Source organism: Miniopterus schreibersii, assembly GCF_964146895.1.
Source record: "Miniopterus schreibersii genome assembly, chromosome: 19".
Classification (NCBI taxonomy): Eukaryota; Metazoa; Chordata; class Mammalia; order Chiroptera; family Miniopteridae; genus Miniopterus; species Miniopterus schreibersii.
Genome location: NC_138119.1, coordinates 18,562,450 through 18,589,698, shown reverse-complemented (window position 1 = coordinate 18,589,698; position 27,249 = coordinate 18,562,450). Strand labels below are relative to the sequence as shown.

The following is a 27,249-nucleotide window of genomic DNA, read 5'->3' as shown; positions in this document are numbered from 1 at the left end:
TTGGTGTTCTCGTCTGAGGTCTCCCTCTAGTTCTGAACTGCTCCCGAATTCTCCTTTCTTGATGTTGTGCCCGCAGCGGTGCTTGGGCAGCCCCCCCCCCCACTCCCCGTCCACAGGCCCGCTTTCAGCACTCACCCCTCTGCAAGTCCGCTCCTTTCACCTCCCCCGTTGCCTCCCTCCCCCTCACCATAACACTTCGCGTTGCTATAAAATAAGTGCCCGGAGCAATGTCTGCATGAGTGATGGCCTATAAAATTAAATGGCATAAACTATTCCAAATGAACCACCAGACATTCTGAACTTCACTCGTCGCCAATTTCCAGACACCAACCCAGCCCATCCGGGGACATAGGAGAAGACGGATGCTGACTGCATCAGGTGCCTCTAAGTAAAGGAGTCTTTTACTCTTCTCTCTTATCTGTTCCTTGATTTCTAAAGCATTTATGGGTTGTATCCGGCTCAGGTTGCCTGGAATTTGTAATCGTAGATCCTGGGTGAGGGCTATTGATTTTATAATACAGAGACAATAATATCTTAAGCAGAGTCCAATTCAGTTAGGCCTTAAGAAAAATGAACTTTTCCCACTGCCAAACAGCTCTTTCTGAATCAGTTCGCGTGCCTGGGGGACAGACGGGGGGAGCCGAGGGCCGCCCGTCTCCAGCCTCTGACCCAGCGTAGCTCCCATCCCTTTGGCTCTTGTTTTCCCCTTTGCTGCTCTGCCTTCGGTCAAGGATTCCATTCCTCTCACATTCTCCTGGCTTGCGTCTCTTATGGAAGATTGCAGACTGGGATCAGAAGCAGCGACCTCACTCAGGGTAACTGGAGGTCCCATAGTTTGTATAGTTCTCAGTCGAGCTAGAGGTGGTGGCCCCATAACCATTCTGCAAGGGCCAGTTGTCCCAGTGTGTTCTCAGGATAAGGCAGAGGGTTGTCTGGGCAACAGGGAGATCACGGAACTGGTCAAGGCCTATAAAGATGGATGTGCTGTTGTTATAGGACAGGGGCCGCCTTCTTGGAAGGATTAGGAGGGAAGGATTTGGGTGTCGAGAGGTATGAGCATTGGTCTTGGGTGTGGGGCAAATCATGTCAGAAGTTTTCTCAAAAGAATGATGGAAAGTTGTTAAATATAAATCCAAAGCTCTCGGAAGTTCTTGTGTTTAAAAGGGTTGAGCAAATGGGTAGGGCTGGCAGGATTTTTTCCTGCTCCCTGGTGACCCCCGTGTCTCCCCAGGTGTGAGGAGTGTGGAACCATCACTGTGCGGCTTACCCAGTAACTGCACTTTGTTCTCCGGACTCTGCACCAGGACCGAGCTGACCGAGTCCAGATTGTCGTAGTTGCTGCAGCCCAGGGGGCCGGTCCTGGTCTCTGTGACCTAGAGAAGGAGGGGCAGAATGTGGGTTTAGATACTAAAGGGAGACTCTCCCTTTGCCCTTCCCTTCTCTAGTCATCCAATCTCAGGCCCTGTGTCCAGCCATTGACCCGCCAAAGGAACAGCATGCTTTCCCCCACCCCCGGAGCATAGAGCCACCTTTCTTCCCTGTCCTAAGACAGTGACTGTCGTGGTGCACGGCTGGAAGCAGCCGTTCTACACAGCAGCAGCCTTTCAGAGGGAGCCAAAAAGAATTCGTGTCGGGGAGCAGAAAATTCAGCGTAGGCAGAGGAAGCTGGACCTTTAAGCTGGGTCCCCCCTCTCCTCCCCTGGAGGAAGGCAGGAGACCAGATGTGGATGCTGTCAGCTGCTGGGGAGCCCAGCTGCAGCCACTTCCCGGGGTGCTCACAGGCCTTACAGATCCCTGAGATGAAAAGCACTAGAGAAATATGAGTTATGAGTATTATTATTAGTATTAAACATTTAAGTCCCACCTCGGCACTGAGAAGTCCTTAGAGAAAATCAGCCATGGGCTTACTGCATATTTTACTAAGAATATTAAATATACATAAAGTCTTATAGCCATGTAATATTCCAAAAACACCACAGAGTCATTTTAAAATATTATAAAGTTGGCCTCTCAGTTTTTCCCTGATGTTTAAAGTATAAGATGAAAAATGGGGAGCTTTAAATGCACTGAAATAATTATGTAATAAGAGCGATGGGGACCTAAGGCCCTTTCTTCTCAGGATCTCCAAGGGCTTTGCCAGCAATCAATCAACCAATGAAGGAGTATTTATTGAGCAGCCACCGCTTCAATTCCATGCAATTCATCAAATATTCATAGCATGCCTTTCCCAAAGTTCTTCCAGGAAGTCCGCCCTGATACCTCTCACCCCCTCTCTGAGCTCTAGGCACCTCTGCTCAGCAGCAGGCAGATGGGCTGCCATTTTCCATACTTTTCTGCAAGTATTTCTATAAACGTCTGGGTCCCCCACACACCAAAGTCTCCATAAAGTAAGCTCATGTTAATGTTGCTTGCCCTGTTGTCAACGGCAATTAACACGGTGCCTGGCACATAGTAGGTACTCAGTAAATTAGAGAATGTATGAGTGACAGGTTTCAGGCTTTAAGAGTCGGAGGGGGCGGCACAAAGATATACACATTCAATGCTATAGATTACAACCCGGAGGGGCGGGTAGGTACCGACACAACTGACTGATAGCCATTCACGTCGAGCGCAAGTAATGTGCCGCGAGCACTGGTTCATGGGGCGTGGTGTTTGGGCAGCTACAGCTCTGCTCAAAGACAAAACTAGGGAAGGAGCAGCAGAGAAGACACCAAATGAGGGGGGCCTTAAAGGTACGTAGGAAGTGGGCAGGAGGAGAAGGGAGGGAAAGGTACACTGAGAAGAAGAAGGGGCAGCAGGGCCTAAAACACGTGGGTTCAGAAGTCTATAGTGTATGTGTCTAGCACGCTCGCTGCTGGTTACCACGGTGAGTGCCAAAGAATAGGCAACATGCTTAAAGGGAATTTAGTATACTTGGGCCTATAAATATATATATAAAACGGAGTAATCAAGTGAGAAATGGTGTGATAATAACTTAAAATACAGTGGGGAGAGAGATGGGAGAAATATTTGCAGCTTAAAGTAGTCAAAGGAGGCCTCATGGTGGAGGTGACCCAGACATTGGTCTTGAAGGATGAGTAGGGGTGGGATGGGATGGAGAGGAAATGGAGAGACAAGGAGGTGCCTGCAAAGACCAAGGGGCAACGACATGAGAAGCAGCACGACTGAGCCTGAATGAAGAATGGGACCAAGAGCGGTACAGGCGCAGGAACGACCTCCCTACAGTTTTCCGAGTTTATCCTCTGAGATCATCCTGTTTCACCTTCACAGTTACTCAGAGATAAATCTCACTACTATCACTCTCCAAAGTAGGAACCCAAAGTTTGAGACTGTTGAATAGCCGAAATAGGATTTTAACCCTTGAGTCCCCAGAGTCCAGTTCAGTGCCCCTATGTCTCCTGTGAGGTCACGACAGCAGACTGCAGAAAATAAAGTGAGTTAAACCCCTTTAGATGACACCGCTTTTGAAAACGAATACTTTAAACAGCGTATTTTAGTGATCCGCCTTCTCCTCAGAAGGTGAACTTGGGGCAAAACAAATTGTATAGCCTTGAGATTGTAGGATCCGTATATTATGAGGAAACCAAGGCCAGAGAGTTTAAATGTCTTATTCAGGGTCACACAGCTAGTCCCCCACCAGGCTAGGATTCATCCAACTCATTCACTCATTCACTCATTTTTTTCAATGAACAAATATTAAAGGAGCAGTCAAAACTCACAGTGTGTAAGCTCCAGTCGCTGCCACAAGGAGTATATAGATAAGTGGAAACGTGTTTCCACAATCCCCGAGTTCTGGCTGTTACGCATGGGCCTGCCTCCCCCGGCAGGTGGGCACTAGGGGCTGAATAATGTCTCTGTATTGAGTGAGTGAGTTGCGAGTTGTCAGACTGAAGTGGAAGGCTGAGCATTGCCTTGTATCAAGTGAAGTCTTCTTTATCTATATGCATGAAAATCCCTATAAGAAGAGCCATAGCTAAGGACTAACCCACCATTTTGGAAAAGCCCACCCCAAGGTGGGATGGTGGGCGTGTTATTTGGGAGACCCGCCTACCCCTGGCTCCAGGCAAGCTGGCCACCACGCTGTCGGAGAGCTTTGCACTGGATTTTCCATCACCCACGGCTGAGTTGGTCACTCACCAGCGTCAGGTGCAGGCAGGAAGGGAGCTATGGACCTTGTGTAGGAACAGGATGACTCCCGAGGAGGAAAACCGAGAATGGCCACCTTCCTCCCCTTTGTCCAGCCATTACCCCTTCCTCCCTACTGCCTACCCATGTGCCTTCCCACCACCCTGTTAGCATTCTGGGGCTGCCTCTCAGCCTCTTTTCTGACCTTTACTTTGCTATTTCCAAAGGTCATTTCCACAAGAGGGCGATCAGTTAGGTAAGTCATTGAACAAACATGAGTAGCGTTGCTGTATTAATCGTGGCACAGGGGTAGGAGTGAGGAAGAGACAATGACCACGGTCCTCAAGCTCATTTTCTGTTAGAGGGAAGGATCCAGGCCTGATCTCCGTGAGGGAGGAAGGCCTGCTCTGGTTCCACTAGATCCCAAAGCTATTGCTCTTCCCGGGGCTATTCTGCTCTGAGCTACCTTGGTCCTTTCTAGAGGGAGGTGAGAGGGAGTGGGAGAGGGTGCTCTGCAGACAGTGCCTGAGCAGGGGCTTCATAATCAGGATGCCTGCGGTCCCCTCCCCCCAGTCGTGGAGGCCCAGAGTCTGTGCAGGGTTGGTCGGGAGAGCCCTGCACCCCTCTCTAGAAGAGGCAGCCGGCTCCGGCGGATTATAAAGAGCCCACAGAGGTAATGGAAAGTGCAGCTCACTCAGGCGCACACGCTCAAAGAGCGTCTCAGATAAGCATTCAGAAAGGGAAAATGATTGTGTGCTAATTGGTCTGTTGACAGAGACCAGCCTGCCGTCAGAACGCCCTGATAGATCTCAGGTTCATTAGCACATCCCATTTTCCATAAATACCAGACCTTGTGAACCCCCATTCCAGCCGCCTGCTCTCCTCGCCCTGCCCTTCACTTCTGGCTGCTCTGAGTGTCCTACCTGGTGGGACACCTGTGAAGCTAAGGGCAAGTAAAATGGGCATCTAATTGTGAGCAGTGGGGCTGCCAGGGGGAGCAGTGGTGATGCCAGGGTGCTTAAAAGACCTGCAAACTGAATCCCAGGCTGCTGCCGTGAGCGATTCGGATAAGCCATCCTAAGATGCTTTGTGAGAACCGCTCCCTTTTGCCATCTGGGGATCCGCCTGAACTTTTGTGTGGGCTCAGGAGCATCTCAAGCCTCCTCACCAAGTCCTTCCTCAGCCTTTGATTAAATAGAGGGTGGGCGGCCACTGAAGAACAGGTCCTCTCCCCTCCTTCATGGCTCTGACCCTGTCCCTGTCCCGGGACTTATGGGCAGGATGGATATGTAGTCAGCCCTTTATAGTTTGCAGTGTTTTTATGTGAACTGTATCATTTGGTGTCACCCCAGCCAAGAGTCAGGGGTAATATTCACAATATTTATCAGCAGGTAGAACAGGGTGGCCAAAGCAGGATTCTGGAGGCCTCCTGAGGTGCATCCCTTGATCGTCACCAAAGGGGCATCTGCAGGGTGAAGGGGAGGGACGAGGTGGTTAGGGTGGCACGCAGGGCTTGCGGTGAAGACCGTTTACCAGCCAATATGGAAGTGTTTTAATATTTTAGTAACTATGTGGCCATGTCAACTGAATGTAAGCCTGATACAGGTAAGTCAAATCACGTGACTCCGTGTCAAGGAGCTCAGTGACTCCCCAAGGTCAGAGAGATAGGAAGCACATGAAGCTGACATACCACCCTCTTTCCTACCATCATCTCATCTGCATCACTGCTGTTGACTTCAGCATCCATGTCGATGATCCTTAAATCCCCTGGCCTCTCAGGTCCCTGGCCTCCTTACTCACCTCCTCATCTAGTCTCCCAACCCCTTCTTAGCCACCCACTCATGGCCATGCCCCAGAACCTGCTTTTTTTGGTACCTACATTCCCTCTATAATCTCAATATTGAGCATCACATACTTGTGCTTCCTCTAGTCTCTTCCCTCTAACAGGTCATCAAACCTACCCAATGTCAACAATAACTTAAACATAAATTTAGAAAATCCCTACTTCGACTTCTGCTTTTTTAACCTGACCAACTTTTCGCTTTCTGTCATTCCTTAATGGTGTCAAAGCCCTTGCCCCCACCCCCACCCCGTACTCACTTCTTTCTATATACTCTCGGCTCCCTTGCATCTTTTTTCTTTCATCTTGTACACACACACACACACAATTCGGTTAAATCCAACTCTTCATCTATTCCATGCCTGGCTGAACGTGAAGTGCTGAATGTAGCTGATAAAAAACTCACAACTCTGCTCACTGGCCTCATGTTATAATTATGACCACGAGTCTCAAATGGGCCCTCAGCGCTGCCCAACAACCCACTGCATTTATCTCATCAAGTGCTATACCTGACTCCCACTCTCTGACAAAACTACTGTGTGCGTGTGTGTTTTCTCAACAATACCCCTTCCTTTGAGCCAAGAACTCTGCCTCTTGTTTCATGGAGGAAAGGAAATCCGTCCGAAGAGAACCCCCGCACCCCCCCCCCCGCCGTCCCACTGCAGGGTCCCTGGGTGCTCCCTGCTGCCTCTGGCAAAGCGAGGCGCTCAGGCTCCTGGGCGAGACCCGCCCCCCGAGCGTGGGGTAGGGCTTCTCTCACCCACTCAGTCGCTTCTGCAGCTGTCGTCTGCCTCTCCTGCATCATCACCTTCTCCCTCTGCCCTGAATCATCTCAGTCAACCTACCGATGGTCCAGAATATCCCTCATCTGGAAACGAAGAGGAACCTCCCTTGGCCCCACCCCGCTCTCCAGCTAGCGCCCATTTTTCCGTTCGCCTTTGTAGCAAAACCCCAAAGCATTGCCTCTACTCCTGATTCCTCCCTTCGCCGTCTCTCTCCTTCCCCGCTAAGCCTTCGTGCCTTCCTGCCGCTGAACCCGCTCTCACTAGGTTGCTGGTCACCTCCATGTGGCCGAATGGGCCGCTTCTCCACCCGACTGCTCAGCGGCCTTGAGCATAGCTGTCTGCTCCTCCTGTGACACGCTTTCCTCGCATGGCCTGGTGATCTCACTGGCTCTCTTCATGCCTCCGCTTTGTCTCAGCCTCCTGTGTCCCAGCCTCCGCCTCTTTCCCGTTTCCGAATATTGATGTGCCCCAGGGCCCTTTACCAGCTCCATTCGCTCCACGCGTGCTCTCATCTCATTCTTTCCCCTGGTTTTAAATACCAACTACGCGTGTGTATATATTTGTATGCCAAATGTATACCTCCAATCATGACCTTTCTCTCGAATTTCTGGTGTTCCTATCCAACTGCCTGTTAGGTATCTCTACTTGGATGTCTAATAGAAATGTCAAGTTCAATATGTCGAAAACCACACTCTTGACTCACTCCTTCCAGATCTGCACCTCCCCCAGGGTGATCCTTCTTAGCAAATGGAATCACCGTTCATCCAGTGTCACAGGCCAAAAATCTTGCTGTTAATCTTGACTCCTTTCTTCCGATTCATGAGGAATCCTGCCAACTTCTCACTGCCTCTTTACAGCCAGCTTTGTCCAAGCAAGCCACCGTGCGTTCTCACCTTGACCACTGCAGTGGTCACTAATCAGTAATGCTCGTGACCTGGCCCCTACAGCCGCCATAGCTTCATCTCCCACTTCACCCCTCTCTGACTCCACTCTGACGGGGTTCCCTGGTCCCCCCAAGAACACTTGCTTCTGCTCCTTCCTCTGTCTAGCATATTCTCACTCAAGATACCCATGTGGCTCACCCCATCACTTCATTCAAATCTCTGCATAAATGGCGTTCCCTAAATCCTCTGTTCCCCTGGTTACACATCTTAGTACTATTAACCCCACCGGACACGGCATATTTATTCAATTATGTCCCCACTACTAGAATTTAAGCTTCATGAGGTCATGGACTTAATATGTTTTGTTCACTCTTGGATTCTCAGTATTCAGAAAGGTGCCTGACACATAATAGGTGTTCAAAATATTTATTGAATAATAAATAAATAAACAACTTCCTTGTGAATTTTGGGTATGATAAAGGCAGGATATAAGACACGACTGACCCTTACTTGCCACCCTAGCTTTATATTTAGAATTTTAAAAATCCAGTATTCTCAAGTGTTCTCACTGGCCTTCTCTTTTCTGAACAATATGAACTTTTCTATAACTCTCCTAGATGTAAGTAAAGACAATGGAATGGAGGTTACAGTTATTAAAGTTACAGTGATATTGATCTTTTCCAAGCATGTATGATCATATTGCTCCTCTGCTTAAAACTCGCTGGTTGTTTTCCATTGCGCTTGGACGTAGTTTAAAATTCTTTATCATGGCCATGTAATCCGTCTCCAGCCTACTTCTGAACCTCACCTTGTACCAGAGCCTTTCTTGTTCACCTCACTGCAGTCACAGCAGTCTTCTCTGTGTTCCACCAGGGCACCAAGCTGGCTCCTGCCTCAGGGCCTTAGCACTTGCTGTTCCCTCTGCCTGAACACACTCCTCTCAGATCTATGCACAGCTGGCTTCTTTTCATTCAGACCTCAGCCTCAAAATCTAAACCCAAGGTGCCCTCCCCTGACCAGTCTGGTGAATATTATCTGCTCCCTTCTCTCATCCCAGGAAATCTGTACCTTTTGACTCTGTCTTTTCTTTTTATCATTATCTGAAATTATTTTGCTAATATTTAATTGTTTATCATCTCTATTCCCTACTATCATGTAACCTCCGGAGAACAGGGACCTTGTCTCCCTTTCTCTACGGTCCCTAGGCTGGAGTCAGTCTCAGAGCAAATGCTACAGGACTGTTTGCTGTAGAATGAAAACCTGGGCCATGTTTAGGACTGGTTGAGCCTCCATCAGAAAGCTTCCTTCCCCCTTCGATCAGTCAGGCCTGGCTGACTTGCAGCTGGTTAAGACTCTGGCCTCCCCCCTCGTTTCTCTCTGCCTACCCCTGCCCTCCCCCAGTACCCCACAAGCCCTTACCTTGATGGCCCCCGTGGCTATCTGGATATGGTGCAGCCGTCGCAGTGTGCTCTCTCTGTCGATGAAGTAGGAGGCTGCCAGCTGATGCAGGGTCTCCAGGGACACGGCCGAGCTGTTCCCACTGCCCCCGACTGTCGGGGGACTTCCTACTGTCTCTGCCTTTCGGCTCAGTTTCCGCTTGTCCACAAAAATGGTCAGGGACTCCTCTCCTGTAGCAAACAATGTGGGTTCATTGGTGAGGCCTTCTGCTCCCTCATCTCCTACCAATAAGACCATGAAACTCTTGGCCAGAATGGAAGGAGCTAAGGATGAGCCCACTTCTGCAGACAGCCTCTTTCCCAGCCCTTTCCATGTTTAGAAAAATCTCATCGGACTGTGTCATAGGACAGCAGGCGTCACTGAGACCCCCCCCTCCCTTTCCTTAGCTCTGAAAGTCTCCCCAAAGCTCATCTCCTTGTCACCCAGCTTATCCATGTAACACCCTCCTTTGATCTCTATCTCAGGCAATCTACCTCCATGGAGGAGATAAAATTCTTCCTCTCAAGTGGCTTATGAGAAGTTGCCATGGAAATTTCTGCTTCCTCCAAAAGGGCAGAAGAAGCCTTGAAGTTTAAGGTCCCCTCTCCCCATCAAGCACTCAACACCTACCACATGCGGCAGCTGCTCTGACCCTTTGGAAAGCTCCTTTTTGTCCACTAGACAGTGAGCTAAATGTTATAATAAATCCTGCTTTCTTCTCCCAGGACAGAGAGAGCTCTGCCTCTTCAGAGCTTCTGATTCTGCCCTGGGTCCTAGCCAAGGCTGCACCATCCCCACCCCCACCCTCACCTCCATCCAGCCCAGAATCATTAGAATTGGTTTGTCTGGTTACTGGTCTTTATAAAGAGGAGGCAGGAATTCAACAGACATTTCCTTCTTTGCCCAAGGATCTGACAACTGTTGCTACAGCAAATGTTGGGATGTGGAGAAGCTTTGGGGTTAAATGGCTCAGTCAAAGGGAAATTGGGAGCGCCCCCTGCTGGTAAAGGGTTAGCAGGCGTCTGCCTGTCCCCCAACCTCTTTACTCCACACCCCCTCCCCAGGAGGATGCTGAGAAGCAAACACTTATGTTTTAGGGTAAATTGGGATGTTAAGAAACTATACTGTTCTCGAAGGCACCAGAAAGGAGATGTTTCTCAGGCAATAACAGGCCAGGAAAAACCAAAGATCTAGGAAGACTATTGAAGCTATACTCAGTGGCCCTTAAAGCTATTTCAACAACCTGGCAAGGGTTCGTGCAGGATCACAGCGGTGCTTACCTCCAAGGGTGGCAGAGAGTAGGAAATGAGTGCCGTACTTTTTGATTAGGTTTTCGGTGACCTGTTGCAGGTTGGGTCTCCTTCCCAGGAGGCGGATATTCCGGATAAACTCTGGGGCAAGAGGCAATGGCAAACTGAAGAAGTCTTTCCTTTCCAGGGCCAAGCTGTTCACTTTCCAACGGGCAAACTCCCTGGAGGAAAAGTCAAGGGGTAAGGACAAGCTCATTGTGCTTTGGAACAAGAGGCCCACAGTCCGCAGTAGGTCATGTTCCCCCTCCGGGGAAACCCGCTCAGTGGGAAGGCCCTGTCGCGGCTGACCGCCCCCGTAACTCACTCTCGAGCCTTTCTCCTGGGGAGCAGCTGGTCAGCTCGTTCATATGAAGGTAGTCACGGCAGTAGTGTGGTCGGGGAACAAACAATGAAGATATTGGAACAGTGGTTTGCAGAGATAGGATCTAGTCACAGTTGGCCCCATGTGGGTGACTCACATCACCTGTCCTTACCTCAGTTACCCATTTATAAAGTCAGATGTTGGTCTAGAGCCACAGTTCTCAAATGTTTTAGTCTCAGGACCCCTTCACACTCTTCAAATTGATTGAGTCCTCCATATTTATGTGGCTTACATCTACTGATAGTTGCTATTTTAGAAATTAAAGCTGAGAAACATATTTAATTAATTCAATATTTTATTTAAAGGCAACAGTGGTAAATCCATCGCATCTCACATAAGTAACATTTTTATGACAATGACTGTAGGTTCTGAAACAAAACTAATTTAGCAAGGGTTATAGCATCGCTGCATTTTGCAAATGTTTTCACTCTCTAGCGGAGCAGGTGAGAGCTGCATTCTCGAATTTGCTTCTGCACCCGATCTGTTGTGATAACTGTGGATATTCCTCTGTGGTACCACACTAAACTCAACGAGCATAGTTTCTTAACAGCTAGTGCCAGTGTGCAGTCTGAACCCATATCGATGATACGTTAAAATCCAGTGTGCCACATTGCTCTTTGAGTAGATCTTTCTACCCTTCTTATTGCATAACACCATGCATTAGTCATCTGGAAAATATGGGAACACTGAGTTATTCAGATCTTCCACATTTTGACACTTTTCATTATATAATATCAAAACATTATATTCATTAATATTACCACCAATCTCATCAGAAAAGTCTTTAAATATTGGAAAGCTGTCAAGCTCAAAGTGACAAATAGGAGCTCTCCAAAACTCTCATTTTTGTTTGAAAGCTTCAATTTTATCATTGGTAATGAATACTGTTGGTTGTTTTCCTTAAAGAGGCAGGCTTCCCTTGTTCTTTTTGAGAAAATGTCTGCCAAACACTAAGTCTGAATAAGCATAGTTTGTCTGTTGGCTGTCAAGAAAACACTAGTTCCATGAAAAAAGTAGCTAGGTCAGCTCACAACGCAATCACAAAAGTCCTTGTCCCTGAGACAACCCTCATTCTTTCGTAGACTCAGGTGTGTCTTACGTGCACCTCCCATTTTATCATATAGAAGATTAAAAAGACATATACTCAAGGGTGAAGATCCAATTAATAAAGTGTAGTGCTTCCAGGGCATTCTTACATAAAACTGGTGTGTTTGCATGTGTGTGTGTGTGTGTTTAGGTGCAAGTAAGTAATCATGAGGGGTACATGACTACTAGTGCCATTTGCTGAGACGGCCTTTACTCCAACTACGATGCCAGAGGTTTCGTCCACCATTGTTTGTGGATCTTCATTGCAAATGTCAACATGGACATCCTGCAAGGACCTCAGGGCACCCACATCAGGAGAAGCCCTGCTCTCAAAGATGGTCAAGTTCCTTTCCAGTGCCACCTAGAATTTTAATCTTCATGCTTTGTATGCCACTGGACTGTTAGTATTTTACAGGGGACAGAATTCCAAGGGGAATCTTTGTCCTGAGATGAAATGTAAAAGATCGTATCCATTAGAAAGAAAGAAGTTTCCCATTGCCTCTTAAATTACCCCAGTGAAGACCAGCTCCACTGCCTTAGGAAACAACAAAATGTAACGTCTCCTCAATCTTGTCATCCACACCAACTCTTCTCATCATCACAGTGCTAAGCCTTGGTCTAACCATCCCCCCAGATCCGTGCAGCACAAATGACAGGGCTGCAGAAAAATAAAATAACTCAAAATAAAGAAATAAAAATCCATGCCCCATTTGAGGCTGTAGAATCCCCGCATCTAAATCTAGAGACTGAGACAGGGAGGAGGGGCACTAGCCAAACATTACCAGGGAAACAAAAAAAAGGGATGACTAATAATTTACAGTTCCAACGAAGTCTTTTAAAATTCCTGCCATGTGGCTCTACTTATCTAAGCAGGCAACTTCATAATAATACATTATTATTTATTTCCTTTGTGTATAAAATGCTAAACTTTAATAAAAGTGCAGGGTATTTTGTCAAAAGTGTTTTCTATCCCAAATCTCACTACCACGTGAAGAACAGGTGCTTGATCTCATTTCTAAATGGCTGGATGGCCAATGATAAGACATAGACTAGCTTAATGGATTAAAAAAACAAAGGCAAGATGCAATTACATAGTGCCTACAGAGACTCATTTCAGCTTTAAGGACACATATACTGCAAGTGAAGGAATGGAAAAAGATAGTCCCTGCAAATGGACACTAAAAAAGAAAAAAGCTGGGGAAGCTATACTTACACCAGACAAAATAAATTTTAAGCCAAAGACTGTAACGGGAGACAAAGAATGTCCTTATATAATGATAAAGATATCAATGCATTGAGGAGTCGAAGAGAAAACCCTTTGGAACCCTTCATGGAATTAAAATAATGGGAGAAGTGTCTAAAATGGTAAAAATGTGATCACAGATCTTATTAACTTGGTTCTTTCCAGCATCTAGAAACCTCAGAGGCAATACTGGAAAGCAGGCTGAGCTATGCAAAGAATAAATGGTCATTTCTGATTTTTAATTTAGTAGATTTTTTCCAGTAATAAAATAATCTAGGTTTCTTTTTCCCCCAGGAAAAGGTTATTTTCTACATATCAATTAATTAACACACACTACTTCAATGAAGCCTTTGTCTTTGTTTCAATTAAGATACCAAATAAATCTCCATTTCACTTTAGCCATTTCTCTTAAAACCTTCTCTCCCTGTGTTTGCCTTGCAGTAAACAGTCTGAGAAAGCAAACATCTCGAATGCTAGGGAAGCCCCTGTGGAAAGCCCCTTTGCAACAGCAGAGGCCGGTACCCAAGGGCTCACAGGTTAAGCCAAAGGGTGACCAGAGCTCTCAGCTGTGGATCTCCCTGTACCAGGTGTTCATGCTGCCTCCAAAAGGATGCAGCCGTAAACTGCTACAACTAACAGAAGCTTGTTCCTTTCCCATTAAGTTTCACATTAACCCAGAGCGACAACACATATTTTTGTCAAAGGCTTATTAACATACCCGTAAAATGATTAATAACAACCAAAACAAAGATGAGGAAAGGTGTAATCCAGTTTGGAGGGTAAAACCCGGCGTGTGAAATAAAGCAGCCAGACACACGACACTCCGAAGATTTTAGCTCTAACTCAAAATCTCTATCTCTAGCTATGTTCTGAAGTGTTTGTAGTTATCTTTGTCCCAAACTGCTTAACGCTAATGGTCCAGATTGTCAATAAATGATGCTTCTGGTTGTACATGAGGTTAGGGATTTTCCCAGAATCCAAAGAGAGCAGCAGGAGGAGAGCTGAAGAGTTGTGCCAAGCCTCGGGCAACAGGAGCTCCAGGGGGCTTTGGGCCTGGGCCTGGGCCAGCTCTGGGTTTGCAGCAAAAAGGTCTCCATGACAATACTAAGTGACTCAAGGTGTTTCTAATTTGAAAGATGTAAATGAAAAGGAATGCCTCCTGGTCGCAGCTGCTGACTGTGATGGCAGCCACCATTCCGCAGCCCTGTGCTCCTTCATGTCACCCAAGGTCAATGAGAATGCTGCCAGCAAGAGTCCCCCACAGGGTCCCAGCTCCTGGCGATTAAAGACTCAGAGAGAGCACAGTCGGGGCCTTCGTCCCAGGTGCTGTCTCCAGGGGCTGCCCGCTGAGCTACCACTTTCCGGGCTTGGAAACTGAGAACATTGATCTGGCCCCCATGAAGAGTCATTACCTATGAAATCTCCCTCCCCAGGAAGCCTTAAGGGAGAGAGTATTTAAACAAAAAAATCCATAGTTTCAGAACAAAAACAAAGCTATACCTCAAGCGAGGCTGACGCGTAGCCGTCATGAATGCAGCCTGCAGTGTGGGCAGCCGTGCCGAGCTCCGAACAGCCGGTTCCTCTGTTCCCCGCTTCTGATCGACAGATCTTTCCACCTCTGGGTGGGAAGCCCGGGCAGGCCCATCTCCAAGGCCACCGATGTGGGAATTAGAAGAGGCACGTTTCCTGTACCCTGAATGCGCCCCGCCCGCCCCGCTAGGGCGCCCCTTCAGGCCCGACACCCGTGTCCATGTGGCCCTGAGCGCCGGGGGCCCGTTTGTTCCCCCTGAGCTGGACTCCAGGCCGGTTTGCAGCGGAGGGAATCAATGTTGCTTCCAGCAGAGCCAACCAGTCACCACGTGCCAACTCGGTGGCACTTCTCAGAATAGCGCCTGACCTCTGAAGAGCTGGCAGAGGTCCGAAGGCAGCCGCGGAGTGCGGGCGCCCAGCCCCAAGCACCACTTGGAAAACTGGCAGAAAGAATGTGCTGCCCTGGTGGGGGCTAGTCCCCTGCCTTGACCTATTTCCAAGAACCTCTGTTTGCGGGGCACTTGCCTCCAAACGTCAGTGTTCAAAGGGGACAGCGGTGCTGAAAGGAACTGACCTATGGATTCTCCAAACGGTTATTTTGGTATGACCCATATTGGGAAAGAAAAAATATCACTGGTTTTCCTTGAAAAATTAAGGAAGACACATGACGGGTTATTAAATAAAATATTTAAGAACTTTGAAGCAAAAAAGATGGATTGGTCTTAAGCCAAGGACACGGTTTTCTTGTCATTTTTCCTGTGACTTGACTTTGTCTATGTTAACTGTCAACTAGTGTCCATGGGGACATCCTCACATACCAGCCAGTTCCAGATAAATGCAAAAGTCTTTGTTCTCAAAACCCACCTTCCTTTTGCAGAGTTGCCTTTCCCCAAATAGCTTGACTTGCCAGTTTGATGCGGGAGTCCCAACAAACCCCGCTGATTATTGTAGCACTGAGTTCCAGACACAAAGCGGCCTTGTCTTTCTTCATTTTCTATCAATAGACCGCACATCTTGGGCGAGGGCTTCCAGCACAGAACCCAACCCAGCAAGCTAAGACGTTACTACTTCTCTTTTTCACAGGGCTCACACCCTTTCGTCTTGACAAACTCACAGGAATAAGAACAGCCAGAGCCACATACACATTGAGGAATGTTGGTTGCTTACCACAGCTACTCGGCTAAGAGGGTTTCATGTTCTCTAACTGGACATTTTCAAGGCTGGGGGAGCTGTCACGTGTTGGCTCCTGTTTAGAGGCAGTATTTCTAGACATCACACCATTAGGAGATGTCTATCTCAACAACAGATCACTGTTATGTACTTGGCTATTAGAGCCTTTACTGCTATAATGAACAGGACATGGCTAATCTGAGCTATAAAAAGAAATTATAATAAACACCATAATCTCTTATATTTGTGTAGAGCTTTCCTTTAGGTTTTTAAAAAAATTGTAGCCAATTTTCACACATGCTCAATTATTCTATCTATATAAAGACCTTGGAAAAGAGAAAGACGAAATACCATTATTCAACTGTTAACTTTTACAGGTTAACAAATGAGGTGACAGAGAAACTGAGGAAGTAACCCAAGTCTCAATTGATCAACGGTAGAGTGTGATGAGATCCCAGACCACGCCACGAATTATTTCTTTCCTTTGTCTGTGACCTGTGTGCAAGTTCAGAAACTGTACACCTCTGTCACAATGCTCAGGAAATTCTTTAGCCTTATTTACCACTGTGGCTGGGAGAAATCCACAGGTAGGAAGGCTTCGATCCAGGAGCCATTTGGTTAAATAACATCTGGGCCCTGCAACCCTGGGAGCACAGGAGCAGACTGGAGGCCAGCCCTCCCCTGATGTCCACTGCCCCGTCCCTCCCCGTGTCTGGAAGAATTCAGGAAGCCAAGCTTGGAGGTACTTTACCAGCCTGCTGTGTTCTCAAACAACGGCCCGTAAACAATGATTGGCCAATTTCATTCTAATCTTCCCAATTTTGCTCTAATTAAAATCAAGCTGCAGCTTTCAAACAGTTTAATTAAGGCTGATTGGAAGAGATAGGGAGGGGAGATTCAAGCTTAAAGGAGAGGAAGAGACCAATGTTTGGGGAATCTCACACTGCCCTGTTGGGGCTCAGGGACTTGGAGAGGGCACGGAGAGTTGTGTAGAATCAACATGAAATGCAAACAGACAGGTTTGAATGGAGACCAGTGAATCTGTGAGAAGAGAAGGAAATGAAGAGGGAGCTAAGATCTGTGTTTTCCCAGGTACAGAAACCCCAGCTCTGCCCTGACCCCCCAACCTGCTCCCCTCCACTCCTCCATTCATCTGTGGAAATGGCTCTGGTCACCATCTTCACCTCCCTTTGTCTTTGCCTTTGCTCAGCAATCAGACAGCCTGTGCTATGCTTGTCCCCCCCAAATGTCAACGGGCTTCCCATTGTCTACTAAACTCTAAGAGAATCCCCTAGACTAGCCGTTCCTTCCATTATTCTACAAGTTTATCCCTTTTGCAATGAGATAACCCTTCTGGTACTTGGGTGCATTTACTTTTTACATGGGACACTTTCCTTTGAAATAAATATTTTTAGTTCTTTAATACAGTTTCCAGATCCCTAGGCCCTTATGGTCAACCTTCTCTGCTTGAAACATAGCTAGTGAATATATTTCTTTTTTAAATGGCAGCCCCAGTTAAACACAACCCGGTGGGTGTGTTCTGAGCCACCAAGAGTACACTAGGATACAATATCTGAATATGTGCGTCATTACCATCATCATTATAACTATCATCATAATGCCTCTTTCAGTGCCTCTTTCACTATAACTATCAACACAGTGCCCGGTGTTGCCAGGCTTGGAATCAGACGCTTTACAAAAATTATCAATCATCACCACAACCTTACAAATGCAGTGGTTAGATTGACTCCTCATTCTAGTCTCTATTAGAATGTCCCTCGACATGTGACCTTGCAGTATCACTCACTCGTATGGATGGAGCTTATTCCCTCCACCACTGATATTGGACTCGGCTCTGAGACTTGGATTTGGACAAAGGAAGGTGGACCGCGTGCCGGCGCTGGGCCAAGGCCTCCAGAGGCCTTGGCGATTCCACTCTCTTGCATCCCTGCGCTCGCCGTGAGAGTTGCTTTCCCCAGTAGCTGCAGGTGCTGCCCTTTGGGCCTGGGCCCCAGAATGAACATCGCTGGAGTAAAGACCTAATGTCCCCCTTACGGACTTGCATCCCGAAGCGGAGGTAACCAAGCCAACCTGCAGAGGCATGAGAATAAATGATTCTTGTTTTCAAACCCACAACTTTGGCGTATTGGGATGGTGCGCTAACCAACTGAGCTACCTGGCCAGGGCCATTGTATTCATATTTTAAAAGACAAAAGTATTCTTGGCTGAAAGTAATGTTATGATCAACCAAACCTCACATTTTTTTCAACCCCAGATTTCTTTTTTTCACAGCTAAGTCAGGTTTCCTATATATCGTATTCGTGAAGTTGACATTTTGAATTTAAAGTTAGGGCTTCGCATTTCACCCTCTTCTTGCACTCTGCCCCTTGTGGCAGAGACTGGAAAGTTCTTCTCTAAGCTGCCCCTCTTTCCCTCCTAACTCCCAGACATCCCCCCAGCTTCCTCCGTGTTAAGTGTAGCCATGTGACTGAGCCTAGGCCTAGCCCATAAGACCTGCCATGAAATCTTTCATGCTCTCTTTCTTTGTCCACCAGGACCCGGAGGGGGACTCTGAGGCCCCCAGGGTGACTAGCTAGAACAAATCTTTGTCCCGAATGAGTTCATGAAGCAATCGCCTTTTAACCCTTCCATAAATTGCACTGGAACGTGACATGAGCAAAACTAACAAACAAACGAAAACTTTCATTCCGTCACTGAGAGCTGGGGACTGTTCGTATCTGCTTTAACCTACTCTGAATGATGCCACCTCAGTTATGTCAATCTCATACTCCAGTCTGGCAAAATGATCTTCAGTCTTGATTTTACTGGCTGTCTAGATTTCGGTCCCTTTCAGTCACCTGACTTTTTATTGTCTATGTGGTCAAACATCCATGCCCCCATTTCTCCTCGGTAACATCCCCCTACAGAGCCTCTCTTGTTTTCTCTGTCTAGGTGGGAAATGGTGTTGGTCTTGAAGCCTTGACTTTGATGCTCTGGGATCGTGGTGTGTGAGTCATCTCTGCAGGGAAAGCACCTGTCACTGTTAGGATTTATTTTGAACTATCTATAACTATAAAATCAATGGCTAGACGAACGCAGGCTACAGTCCGGGAGAGTAGTGTGCAGATTTTAAGTGATAAATCTGATGAATGTATGGAAATTGCAGTAGGAAGAGTTTAATTGAGTAAGACTGCCCCATCTCCCTTTCTTCTTTATCCACTAACTCCCTTCATTTTCTCTTTCCTTCTCAGGATTCCCTACACTACTGTTTTCCACATGCACTCTCAGGAGACCCATCACAAAAATAATGAGCATTTATCTTGAAAGAAACCAAATTTGCTTTTTAGTTATCACCAAAGAGTTCTATAAAAAAGGTCCATTTCTCTACCCATTTTACTGATAAGAAAACTGAGGCACAGATGCAAATAACTTGTACAAGTTCACACAATTAGAAGTAGCAGGACTGCAATTTAAACCCACATGTATGAGTCCAGAGCCTGGAGTCCCAACCACTCGCTTACTGCTTCATGCACTCCAGTCGCAGGGCATCCCATTCCTTCTGAATGATTTCCTTCTCTTAGCGCATCCTTATATGTGGCTGATGGCGTACTGGGAGCTGGAGATGTAGATATGATATAAGACGTGTTTTTTGCTCGAAGGAGCTCAGAGCCAAGTGAAGAACAAAGAGAGTTAGGAAAAGGAAGGGAGGGAGGGACAGAGGGAGGAAATCAGATTGAAGGGAAATCATAAGTAAGAATAACTTTTCAAGGAGTCAAAAAAGACTTCAGAGAGAGGTGATATTTAAGTGGGTTTGAAAGGCGAGTAGGAGCTCGGCTGGTGGAGAAAACGGAAGGGGCTTTGCAGGTAGAAGGAATGGGACTGGACAGACACATGGCTCTGAAGGAGCCTCCGTGTCTGGGCCAATCCAGAGATGTTCACAGAGACTGGAACAAGAAGAAATGGTGCGGTAGGATCAGTGATGCAGTCAGTGCCGTTGAATATTTGTTAAAGTAGTGAAAGGGTGAGTTTGGAAGGGACTTTCATTCTAAAACAAACAAAAACAACGCATTTGGGTTTTATTGTTTGGGCACCAAGGGACCCACAGGAGACTTTAGGTAGGTTGGATTGGAGAGGAGAGAGAAGTCCAAGTGGTAAATGATGAAGCCAGGAGAAGAGAGAGACTGGATTCTGAGATAGAAAACCACTCCCATGGCGGGTGGGGGTGGGGAAGAGGTAGGAGCTCCAGCAGCCTGGTGGCTGGTCACACCAGGGAGCACAGCAAAGGAGACAGGAGATACAGATAGTAAAGTAGGAAACAGGACGAGTGCTGTGTTGGCTATGATTCTACCACAGAAACCAAGTCGTGCTTGGGGCTGTTGGATGGAAATTGGCTTTGTGAACACGCAGGAATGGAACTGCTCAGGCCCAGGCCTTCCTGGGGATTTGTAGACTGCTTGTCTGCATTGGGTAGGAAATAGCTGGTTTTAGATTCAAGCAGCAGGCATCACTGGGTTCTGACACTGTCACCTACGTCACCGGGCTTCCTTCCACACCCATGGGCTGTTTTTGCAGTTTTGGCCTCTTGTCCCAGGCCAACCACTGTGTCTGTGGTTCCCAGACTTAGTCTCCTGGCCTTCAGCCGCCCAAATGGACACCACCCTACTAAGTGGTCACAGAAGACTAAGGACTGTGTTCTCAGCCTCTAGAGCCACTTCTTCCATTGAGTCTCCTTTGGGCATGAGTTTCTAGCTGACATTCAAGGACTTGCATACCCGCCTTTTGCTCCACCGTCTTTATCAAGCTCACCATTTGGAACAACCACAGAGCCAGCTGAGCGAGAGGCTGCCTCACCACGCTGGAGTTTACCTCTGTTACTAGTAAACCAACTATGGAGCTTATGTCGAGGGATCATTAGGCGGTTCCATGCCTACGTGGATCCAGGGGAACTCACTCCCCAAAGAGCCTTTCTTCCTGTCCCTTCGCCGTCACCAGCATGTCCCCAGATAAGGCTCAAAGTCTCCTGGTGCACAAGGAAAATGAGAATTTTCCCGGCACTGGGGCTGGTAATGAAGACTTGGAGCAGGGCTGGTTCTGGGGACCAGAGCTCCTGTCTGGCCAGTGAAACTTCTTGCTCTGACTCATTCTGACGTCCAGAGCTTGTTTGTTCTTTGCAGGCAGAGGGAGAAAGAAGCACATTTCTGGGCTCAGGGGAGAGCCTGACACTGTGTGCAGAATCAGGGGCAGAGGGGAAAACACAGTGGGCAGCGAGAGCTCTGCCTGATTACTGCATTGTCACCAAACCCTGTCCCAGTATAAAATCCCCAATATACCTACAAATCCTGAAACTGACTCGGGAGACCAGCCCTGGGTCTCGTTCACAGCTCCATTGGAATCCACAGTGTGCTGTGCATGCTGAGGGCAATCGGGGGTGTGACCCAGAGGACATACCAATCTTGTCACTGTAAGAAACTCCAAATTTACCAAGTAGCCCAACAAGCAGAGGTTATTTGCAGCACCAAAATTTCTTCTGGCTTTGTGAAAATATCCTTGAAATAGACGTCACTTCCAAGTAGATACTGGTGTTTATAGATCAGTAGCTATCTGATCCTAAAGTCAGAGGCTAAAGACTGACTCCACACTGAAGCTTTATAAGCCAGGCAAAAAATAAGACACTGTATTTTGGAAATGGCATGCAGTATCCTCCAGTAGAGGATTCGAGTTACAGAAATTCAGTTTACACCACACCCTATGGAAACACGCTGGCCGTGGAAAACCGACTCGTACAGAGTTTGCCATGGGTGAGCTGCTCCAGGCAGGTTCATCTGTAGCTTCCTCCCATGGAGGGTTCCCAGGATCCAGGTGCAGGTGGAAGGCCGGTGGAGAGAACCACAGGACCTTTGCATGGGATGTGCCACCCTCTAGCCCCTTGAGGCCCACCTTCTGCCTCCCAAAGTTCTGTTGGAATGCCACCAAGGGGAGCAGGAGGGACAGGGCACAGGTGGTTACACCTGGAGGCACCATTTTCCCCTGGGCGGTAAGAATCCAGGCTCAGATCCTTTACTTCATTCAATAATAACAACTTAATGGTCAGGTCCTCTATTGTATGGGCTGAGTGCTGGCTCTTCTTCTTACCAGTCATGTGACATCCTCTAAGTCTCAATGTCTTTATCTGCAATGTGTGTGTAAAATAGCATCTCCCTTGTATAAGGATAATTATATATCACTTAATAAAATGTTGGGCATATGATGAGCACCCAATATATATTAGCTATTATTATTTATGTTATTAATGTTTCATAGTAAAAAGAGAGTCGTCTGCGCTCTTTCCCTGAGTTAAACAGAAACTTTGGCCAACTGACTTGCCTTCCTAGAACCATCTATTTTCTTTGCACCCTTCCTCCTTTTGTCCCACAGGGAAATGGAGGAAGTTGGTGACAGGCGGCTGTCCTGTGGTCCACGTTTCAATACTGTGTCGAGTCCATGCGCCAAGCTCCCTGCTCACAAAAGGCTCCTGTCCCTTGGATACCATGCCCCCCAGTGGACAGTGGCTCTGAGGGTTTCCTGTCCCTCACTCGTGGAGTGCCATCTGAGGCCACGTGGCAGCCCACCCACACCACAGCCATGCCCTCTGCAGTTGCCTCACTAGGATCGGGCAGATCGGGCCCATGGACCAGGGGCTCCAGTTGTCTTTAATTCGAGTCAGGGATGGATTGTGAGGGTAGGGACCCGGTCCAAACCTTCATCTCCGGCGCAGCTTTAAGGTAGCAAATCTGTCCCACTGGCCCTCAGCGCCTTGTGAGCACACTCCCCTGTTTCCAGTCCCAGAGGCGAAGACAGTGACAGGCACAGGAGCCAGACCCCACACACCGCACTTTCCTGCTCCCAGGCCACTTCCAACCACTTGCCCCAGGGCCTCTCCTTGAGGGCAGCGCTCCTGAGGCCCGGGCTGTACCCCATTCATGCCGTGTCCCCAGCACTTGCGGAGTGGCCAGTACCCAGGTGCTCAATAAATGTGCCCAGTAAATACAGGCACCGTGTGCCACTCACTGTTTTGAGCTTTCTCTGGACTGAAATAATTTTCTTGTGGGAGATGTGGGAAGCCCTGAGGTGGGATAAATGTGGCAGAAGCTGAATAAAGAAAAAAAATTGAGATTCCCTGACCCAGAAAAAGCTCTTCTCTTGGGAAGAAAAAAAAGAAGAGCAGGAAAAAGAAGAGACCACATGACTAGCCAGAGTCCCTGTCTGCCTGCACCTGTGTCGTGACAGTTTCTAGGTGAAGCCTGCCTCATTCCCTGCTACGTGTACATGTCTCTAAGTAGCAATTCATTCATGAATAAAATTAATTATTTCTCAAAGCAAAAAATTAATCCTCTATCTCTCTGCCTGACCGACTCAAGATCTCTCTACTAAATCTCAGTGGAAAATAAAACCAGCTCGGCCTTCCGCCCCGGCCATCCTGCATTCTTCTTTCACCTCTTGCACCTGTCTGTTGCCTCATTTATTCTTTACAGACAATCGTTGCAATCCAATTTCAAGCCAGGGGAGAAAACCCAGGTATAGCCCCAAAAGGCATGGGGAAGTGTGGGGTGAGAGTCATTTTGTCCTGGGGGACCCTGGGACTGGCTCCCTGGGAGTCATTCTGACGGGCACCGAGGGCCGAATCTACCCCTCAGTTACCGAGCACGTCCTCAGTGCGCCCCTCCCGCAGCACTTGGGATTGGACATGCCCATGTGTTTTTCGGGGTGTACGCTGTCACTCAAACCGGGCTGCTGAATTCCCAGAAATCACTGAAGCCCTGTCCTCTGTCTCTCCTAGCCTGCTGTGGCGCCCAGAATGCTCTGCACAAAGAAAATACTCCATGAATACCTGTGGGAGGACCGAGTGAGCACATGCTAGGGGTGGTAAGTTTCTCCTGAATTCCACTTTTTCAGCGTAAATGGTGCTGGAGTTTCAGTTGAACCTGTCGGTTTACAGGATCTTAAAGCACTGCGTGCCATGTCCTCACTCGGGGAACAGTCACCCACGAGGGGAATGGGCCCTGCCCTGCCTTCTGCAGACATGCAACGGCTTTTACTTCATTTACTAGCCCCTCCAGGCGAGTGTTTTGAAACTGGGTCCTGGAAGAAACCAATGTCTAAGGGAGCCTTTTGGCATCTTGGAGGGACGAGATACGGTGGAAATAACACAGCGGGGCAGAACAGGGGGACAAGGACCCAGTCACGGGCATCTTGACATTGACATCAGACATGTGGGACTGGCTGCGCAGTTCCCGAACCACCCCTCTGTCCCCGTGCCTTTGGGTATCCTGTCGACCACGCCATCCGCCAGGCTGTCCGCCTGGAGAGTCCCACTCATCCGCCTGGGTTTGGCCCACACGCCGCCTTTCATTCCAGCCTCCCGTGACCTTTCCTTGCCGAGTGACCTAGCACTTTCTCCAGATGTGCTTCTCTGTAAGTTCCCTCGGATCAAGAATGGTGTCCTCCTTGTTCATGGTTTATTATCAGAATCTTCTCGAAGCAGGAGCACAGAGTCGGCCCTCAAAATTGCTGATTGAATGAATATTGTTCTTTGTAGACCCTTGAACTATAGTTCCTTGTTTTGTGCCATTTCTCAGTCAGTCCTTTGTGCACAACGGGAGCTCCATGTAGGTCTGCTGCGCAGGTGTGTCATCTTCCATGACAGAGATGGGGACAGGCCTCTGCAAGGCCTGAGTCCTGGGCCCATGCCCTTGTGGGGCTCATCTCCAGATGCTTCTGGAATGAAACCCCTTGGGAGAGATTTCACGCTGGTCTACCATCTAGATGACATATGCCATGTCAGCGGTATTGTACATTTAGCCAGCACGGAACTCTTGATTACAGCAAATTCTCACCATTTTCTTCTGTCCCTCTCACCTCTGTGGCCTGAGAAAGTGCCTGTGACCAGGACTGCAGGCTCATCAGTGCCGTATCGCCTCTCATTTTGCTCTGTTTTCCTCTGGTTTGTGCACCATGCCTTTCTCTCCTTCCATCCCAATGGACTCCTTCGTTGTCAAAATAGAAACCCAGTGAGAAGTTGAGACCAACCAGTTTACTCGCGTGATGGTCATTTTCCAGGAGACCTCCCCTCCTTCCCTGCCTGTGGCACCCGCCTGAGAACCGGGGCTCCCCTCGTGGTGCCCTGCAGCTGTGGGGTGGCCTTTCTCTACTCCCGTAGCTGTGATGAGTGCCTAGGAGATCGCTGGGATTCACCCAGGCAGACCGAGGTTGCCTTTGGTGGTCGTCTATTTACATGGACTGTGATCTCTTAATTAGAGATGGTGCCTCTTCCAGGGTGTGCTGTTGATCCAAATCCATATTTGTTAGTCTGCGAGAAGTGGTCAAATGATAAGTCAGCTTGGAGCTCCTCCGGTGATTGCTTCCACAGCTGCTCGCTGCTTCCTCGCCTCCCCGTCTCCCAGGAGGCACCCACAGGCCTGTTCTAGGCCCTCCTCTGCTCTTACATTTTTCTCCCAGCTGCCACATCCATTCTTATGAGTTCATATGCCTTGGCACTAATAACTCCTAAATTTAACCTCCCTTGATTGCGATCCTGTTTCATTTGTAATATCTTCTGTCAATATTCTCACTACCTTCAATGCATTGTGGGAGATGTTGCCTTCCCACAAAGCCTTCTGTCTGTCCACCCTGGTCATTCCTGCTCTCCTCTTGGTCTCCCGAGCACTAACCAAACACAGGACTTCTCAAGCTTTAACATCATGCTGTTCGTCTGGCCTCTTGTGAAAATGCAGATCCTGATTCCGTAGGTCTGGGGTGGAGCCCTGTGGTTTTTACAAGCCCCAGGTAAAGGCCAAGGCTGCTGGGTCACAGACCACACAGGGAACAGTCTGGGTCAAATACTTGTTTTCCTATTTCTCACTTCCCTCACACGTAAGCTATTGCCATATCTTATTTTCCATCCTGGTGAACTGCAAACTGGTTTTCTTTTCTAAGGGTTACTGTGCTGGTGCCTGCTGAAAACTTCTTTGGCCTTAACTGCCCCTGCTCACCACATCTTCTGATTCTGCGCCTGCTAGTCCTGTTGGGTGTTTCCAGGCGCACCTGCTAAAACACATTCCTGCCTCAACACCTCCTACGTTGGGGCACCACTCCACCCTCTTGGCCTTCAGCTTTGTTCTTCTTTGGTTCTCAAAATTTACAAACTTTGCCCAGAATATGATCAGAATGTCTTTTTTTGGTCAATGAAGATATCTACTTAATGTATTATGTTTTGTTTATTTTCCTCCCAAAAGACTTCTATTGTATCCCCAGATCCTTCCTTTCTAAAAAAGAGGCAGCCTAGAAATGGAGGTAATGTTGACGAAGGTCAATAATTTGGAATTATACCCAGCCTTGTTTTCCTCCCAACCACCATGTTATACTCATGGTTCTGTAAGGTTTCTAACTTTCTCTCCTAATTTTAATTTATTCTTTCCGAGTTTTAAGTGTTTCATCATAGTGGCTTGGATTTTTTCCAATCCCATGATTATCTCTCTATTAAAGCCTTAATACAAAAAGAAATAAAAAAAAAAAAAAAACCAGACTGCTCATTACTTTGATTTGTAGCAAAGAGAGAATGGAACATTACTGCTAGAGTGTTTCGAGAAACCATATTTACATTTGCATCAGCTCAATTTAGGTGCCTGATTAGGTTGCGTGTTATGATGAAGATGCACTTACCAGTCAGAGGGAAATGGCGTGGTCTAGAGTAATGAGCAGGAGACTTCAAGTCAGGAGCCCCGAGTGCTATTTCTGGCTGTGACACTCTACCTCTATGACCTTGAACAAGTAAGTCTGTCTCGTTGCCTTGGACCCTAATAGCCTCCATCTACCTCACAGGGCTGCTGTGAGAGGTTCATCACCTAAGTGTTTATTGCAATAGGAGCTATGGAGTGAAGCAAGGGAGGGGGATTGGGGGTCACAAATGGAATTGGAGATGGGATTTCTGCTCTGATAGCTCTTACCACTAGCCTGTTAATACACAGTGTCTGAGAAGTGGGCCGACTGCCCAGATGTTGGTCAGACAGGGCTGAGGACATGCTAAGAAGTTGGGTAGTGAAATGTAAAAGCTTGCCAAATATTGGGTGAGATGGTCAAGCCATCCTGTTATTTAGGAAGGCTTAACAAGAGTACATATAGTCTTTCTTCTCATAATGGTGCCATCCTGAGGCTGTTCATGTCACCCCTGGGACTAGGACTGGCAGTGAGGAACTTCTGTAGGGCATCTTGAGGAAGGCCTGCTTGGTTGGCAATCTCTGATTTTGGGAGAAAGATCTTTTCCTGTGGAGACTCTAAAACATGCTGGGACCATCTAGCTCCCTCTGTTAAGCCCGCAAGACCAGGAAGAGTATGCCCAGAGAAGGTCCATTCATTCTTTAGTTGAGTTCCTCTCCCAGCAGAAAGACAGATTGAAGGTTAAAGGTTAGTACGCTTTAAAAAAAGAAAGAAAAAAGTGCAATT

The 27,249-nt window shown here is 47.7% G+C and overlaps 1 protein-coding gene across 2 annotated transcripts in view; it reads right to left on the bottom strand.

Moving 5' to 3' along the window:
* BRINP2 (BMP/retinoic acid inducible neural specific 2) overlaps positions 1 to 27,249 on the bottom strand; it is a 36,663-nt gene that overhangs the window by 5,861 nt on the left and 3,553 nt on the right. For both annotated transcript variants that reach the window (XM_081120870.1, XM_081120869.1), the window contains exons 2-4: positions 10,352 to 10,542; positions 9,054 to 9,262; positions 1,268 to 1,373 (exon numbers count right to left, since the gene is read on the bottom strand). In XM_081120870.1, coding sequence (XP_080976996.1) covers positions 1,268 to 1,373; positions 9,054 to 9,262; positions 10,352 to 10,542 — 506 coding nt within the window. The remainder of the gene's footprint in view (positions 1 to 1,267; positions 1,374 to 9,053; positions 9,263 to 10,351; positions 10,543 to 27,249) is intronic.